At 33.8% G+C, this 5,011-nt stretch overlaps 1 protein-coding gene and 1 long non-coding RNA gene across 2 annotated transcripts; one reads left to right on the top strand and one right to left on the bottom strand.

The window, feature by feature from the left end:
* Nucleotides 1–2,183: 2,183 nt before the first annotated feature.
* Nucleotides 2,184–3,209, top strand: LOC109860954. Its single transcript, XR_002250903.1, has 3 exons — nt 2,184–2,537; nt 2,812–2,958; nt 3,120–3,209. It is a non-coding gene; the product is annotated as an uncharacterized LOC109860954 (long non-coding RNA).
* On the bottom strand, nt 2,808–4,692 carry LOC109860952 (intraflagellar transport protein 43 homolog). Its single transcript, XM_020440379.1, has 6 exons — nt 4,525–4,692; nt 4,145–4,317; nt 3,419–3,445; nt 3,313–3,353; nt 3,116–3,188; nt 2,808–3,027 (listed from the first exon to the last, which is right to left on the bottom strand). The coding sequence occupies exons 1-6, from the start codon at nt 4,582–4,584 to the stop codon at nt 2,808–2,810; spliced, it is 594 nt and encodes a 197-aa protein (XP_020295968.1). The 5' UTR covers nt 4,585–4,692.
* Nucleotides 4,693–5,011: the final 319 nt, after the last annotated feature.

Here is a 5,011-nt window from a genome sequence, read left to right as displayed (position 1 = left end):
TTATTTTAACGGTTAATTAACATTATAACAGAATAGCTTTTACTCTTTTTATATTAATAATTTTTATTCTTTTTATATTAATTATTTGCTGACGATTGCCAAATCACTTGTAATCCAAATTGCTGCGTAAGATAATTTGAAATCTGTCAACCATCTGAATGATTAAGCAGTATTGAGCATGCGCACAATCGTAGCCAATAAAAATTAGGCACAACTGCCCCCCGCATTTCGGCTTCACTCCCCTTGCCAATATTCTGGGTCTATGCTCCGTCCCTATATTCCTATGTCCATGGCTGAAATTTGAGATTGGAAACGAGATCTAAGATTTGAGAAGCAACTATGAATTCAGGCCTAAGCGATCACTGATCTGCTCAGTCTACTAAACGCATATATGTAATACTCCTATATTGCTAGTACGGTGCCGACCTGAAGCTCACCGTTACGGTGCAGACAATATAGTAGCCTCTCTCTCACGCAAGGTCCAGCTGCTTTGTGCGCATGCGGTGAACATTCAAGCATGCTTGCGCATTTCTCTTTCTCGCGTTCTTTCTCTCACTTTCTAATGTTTTGTCTCGCTCGCACTCACTTGGTAGATGCGCCTGCGCATAATGACGCTCGACCATCTATGCCCATATTAGGACTTCGTGCGTCTCCCTTTCTCGGGCCTCGTGCCTCTCATTGCGAAGATACGCGACTAGCAATATAGGAGTATTACATATATGGATTTGACTTTGCAATTGGTCAATTCCACGAGATCTGTTACTTGCGTTCAATGTAGAACGGCCTTTGAGTTCCACTTTTGTGGAAATACGGCTAAAACCAGTGGCTGAAACCGTCGTAAGAAACTACAATGGCATGGCCGCTCTCAGGCTTCTCTCTGCTCCTACTCGCCCCAACGCGCCCTAACAGCGATTTCGGTAGCCTGCCCTAATGCGCACTGAGTGCGACTTTTTTTATTGAAAAAGTTTATTAAAAAAGTTTTGAAGTTTCATTGAAAAAAAGCGCGTTGGAGAGAATAGGAGCATGTTGGGGCATGCGACGCGAACAAACTTACTGATTCAATTCCGCTGCTTTCCTTTTAGAAAACACCGTCGACACATCCGACACAAATCACCACACGTCGCTTTTTATTTATAATTGTGGTTTGGTTTGGTTTGGTGCGCTTGTGGCTCTTGGACCTATAACGGTTAGTCCATACGCCATTCTATGACATTTATAATTGTGATTGACCTCAATCGAGACTCTTTGACTCTTCTCGAGAGGAGAGTCAAACTGTGCTCAAGTGTGTTAATATCTGTGTCGATTTGTGTCTTTTAAGGGTCGTCTACAATGGAGAGTTTTAGACCGTAATTATTCTTCTGTACTTTGTCTGTGATTGGTCAATTTCTTACTGTTACGGCCTACAACTCTCCATTGTAGACGGCTCTTAAAAGGAAAGCAGCCTTCAGCGCTTTGTGCTTATTGTCTGTGATTGCCTATTCTTCTAGATTTACAGCACCTGTGAAAGTATATGCTAATAACAAACAATAATCACAATTTATTTTTACCTCATCCTTTTACCACAATAAATGCATTCACTTAGGCTGTGTCTTTTAGAAGACACAGTCGACACAAAAATCATTCTGTCTTCGTTCAGTATTCAGTGAGAAACAAAGACAGAATGACTCATGACTCTTGTGTCGACTTACGTCGACTGTGTCTCCTAAAAGGAAAGCAGCCTTATTAATGAAAATTTATAGTATATATGACGCGAAATAAGAGCATTTATACTGACATATTTATACTGATAAAAGTAAAGTGAGAACACGGGCCAAAAAGCTGCTCAAGCGCTCGATTCTACTGAACACGAATAATATGTATAACTCACAATACACTGATATTTTCATTACACACATTTTTATTCTACACTTTAATTGTTTTTATTTTATTTTTTATATGTACAGTATTTTTGAAATCACTTTCAATTAATCATATTTGATTATAATGATTATACTTGATTACACGATTATACTCTTTTTATTCACGGGAAAGACATAACTTACCGCTAGATGGCTTTTACCTTAATAATTCACTTTTTTACATCTAATATTTCAGTTAATAAATATTCAGTTCTTATTATTGATAAAGAACGGAGTAGAAAATTACTTAAGTACATGATTTGCATAAATATATATAAAATAATTTATCAACGTACAGTCACATCGACGTTAACAAAAACTCGATTTCTCACAAGTGCTTCTGAGTATGTGTATTCCTTTATATAAAGCTACGAAGGAATGCATAGTGGAAGCGTGTGCTAGTGATAGCACAACTGAACATTGATCGCTACCGTCAAAAATCAGCAGATCTGCTCAGTAAAGTGTTATCACAACTTTGTCGTAAGCTTCTAGTAGCTGTGTTGTACTCCCGTTGCGCGTGCACTCCGTGGCTCGCTTGACGAACACGGATGTGCACGCCTGCACGGTTCGAAGTCGTCACATCGCTCCTCGAAGTACCGCGATTTCCAAATTGGGGGGTAATCGAATAGGTCAGACGAGGTATAATTTGTCGCTTCCATATACAGGCACTGCTTGAATAGTAGTTCGCCATTTTTGGAAATAATTTTTATAAAGTAAAATTTCCTTAAATTTTGTTAACTCTCCGGAAATTATTTAGAAAAGAGTAAAACATTAAATTAATACTGCTTACTTGGCTATTTACTATTTTTTTATTATGTCTTATAAATACTACAAATGTTATTAACATTATATAATTTTTTATTTTTAAATGTAAAAATACTTTTTGTATTACTAATGATTCTTATTTTTTTAGGCCTCAATTTTCTGCATCTCATTATTGATTTCAGAAGAAATTTGTGTAAAAAGCAGATTCCAATTCCAAACTTCATCCAGTTCTTTTACCACGTTTTCATTGTACAGTTTGTCTGCAAGAAGAGATAAGCTGACACCATCTAATGATGTAAGTGCAGCATTTTTCACTAAATCAGTATCTAATTCTTCATATGCAGTTACTCTGTTTGTGCTAATTCTAAAAATATAAAGTTTTGCTTATAATTTTAATTATATATTAATTTGTTATTTTTCTATATTTTAATGGAATAAATATGATTACTTACGTAGGAGCACTTGCAATCTCAGATGAAATATTATCTTCTTGAATTTCATCCAAATCTGGTATAACAGGAATATCTATAAACACAATAATAAAGTAGGACAGTCTCAATGTTTAGTTAAGTTTATGTGCAAGAAAGTCACACAGTGCGAAGATAATAAGAACAATATTGTAAAATATAATTAGTGTGAATAAACCTACCATCTTCTTGCTCCTCCTTATCAGTCATTCGTAAACGTTCCCTAGGTCAGTCACAATAACAGTTAGTCATATAAAAGATGTTGATTTTTTTTAAATTTATACTCACTGTTCAATGTTTGATGCTAGTTTTGATCTAAAAAATAAAAAAGACCGTCGATTTATTGTGTGTGTGTGTTAGTTATAAAAAAACATTTTTCTGGCTTATTCACATTTAAATCATGTTGAACAAAATTTATTTTATCTTATATTTTATTCTTTTATTGTGTTAGAGCTTGAGCACAATAGAGAAAATATTAGGAATAAGAATTATAAATAGAAGATAAATGAACTATACATGGAAAAAAAATAAAATATAAAACACATAGATACAGAAAGTATGTCATGGCTTCATGATATAGTCTATATTTATATACATTTATATGTTATATTTAATTTTTTCACATTGTGCATTAGGGCCTGAGCATAATAGAGAAAATATTAGGAATAGGAATTAAAAACAGAGGTTAAATGTAACGCACAATGCAAAAAAATAAACTATAACATATAAATACATGTAAATATAGGCTGTATGTCATGCAGCCATGACATACTTTCTATATTTATATGTTATATTTTATTTCTTGTCATTTTTTGTATAGTATATTTAACTTCTATTTCTAATTCTTATTTCTAATATCTTCTCTATTGTGCTCAGATCCTTACATTTAACCTTTGTTTTTAATTTCTATCCTTAATATTTTCTTTATTGTGCTTAAGCTCTTATAGAAAATAGAAAATTGTTTATTTTTGATTATACAAATTTCATCTCTTGTAAATTAAAAACTATACATACTTGCCACTTTTCAATTCATCACCCCAGCCAGTTTTTCTAGAACGAGGTGGAGCTATTGGTCTTTGTGTAGACTTTCCGGGTAATAAGGAAATAGGACTTTCCAGAACATCATCATCAGATTTATTTTCATCTGACAAGATCTGACCTGTGCGTCTACCTAAGCGAGGTATTAACTAAAAATAAATGGATACTTTTTACACATTACTTTATTTACTTTGACTATTTTTATACTTAACTATTTATCATTATATCGTTATACTATATATTGCTTTTATGTACAAATGTTTTACAATTATTTTAGGTACCAAACTTGGATAATCACATGTCATTTTTTGAAAGAATACTACTGTAATATAGGAAGAAAATACTTCTGAAATTACCTTTTTAGAAGTAATCTCGAGATCATTATTCCAGTCCATTTTGTTTGAATTTTTTAGCATAAACGCAAGCAAGTTATTTTGTCACGCTCTACTTTGGATTCACATATCAAAAAAACATACGGTGTACGGTATAAACAAGAAATGATAAGGCCTGTTCTACAATACAGCAGTCTAGTTTCCACCAAAACCCTCAATTCGGTTTTACTCAGATACTGATCAAATTTAGGCCGGTATTCATAGATCTTATATTTAAAGGGTCGTCTACAATGGAGAGTTGTAGGCCGTAACAGTAAGAAATTGACAAATCACAATCGATTATTCTTCTGCACCTTGTCTGTGATTGGTCAATTTCTTACTATTACGGCCTACAACTCTCCATTGTAGACGGCACTTTAAATATAAGATTTGACTATGAATATCGGCCTTAGTGTTCCGTTTCCATTGGAAGTAGAGTACTTATAGATCGAAGCGGAAGTGAAATCAGCGC

The sequence above is a fragment of the Pseudomyrmex gracilis genome, unplaced genomic scaffold (assembly GCF_002006095.1).
Source record: "Pseudomyrmex gracilis isolate BER0280 unplaced genomic scaffold, ASM200609v1 scaffold_517, whole genome shotgun sequence".
Taxonomy (NCBI): Eukaryota; Metazoa; Arthropoda; class Insecta; order Hymenoptera; family Formicidae; genus Pseudomyrmex; species Pseudomyrmex gracilis.
The sequence above is the reverse complement of the archived record's forward strand: the minus strand, read 5'-3'. Positions and strand labels throughout refer to the sequence as shown.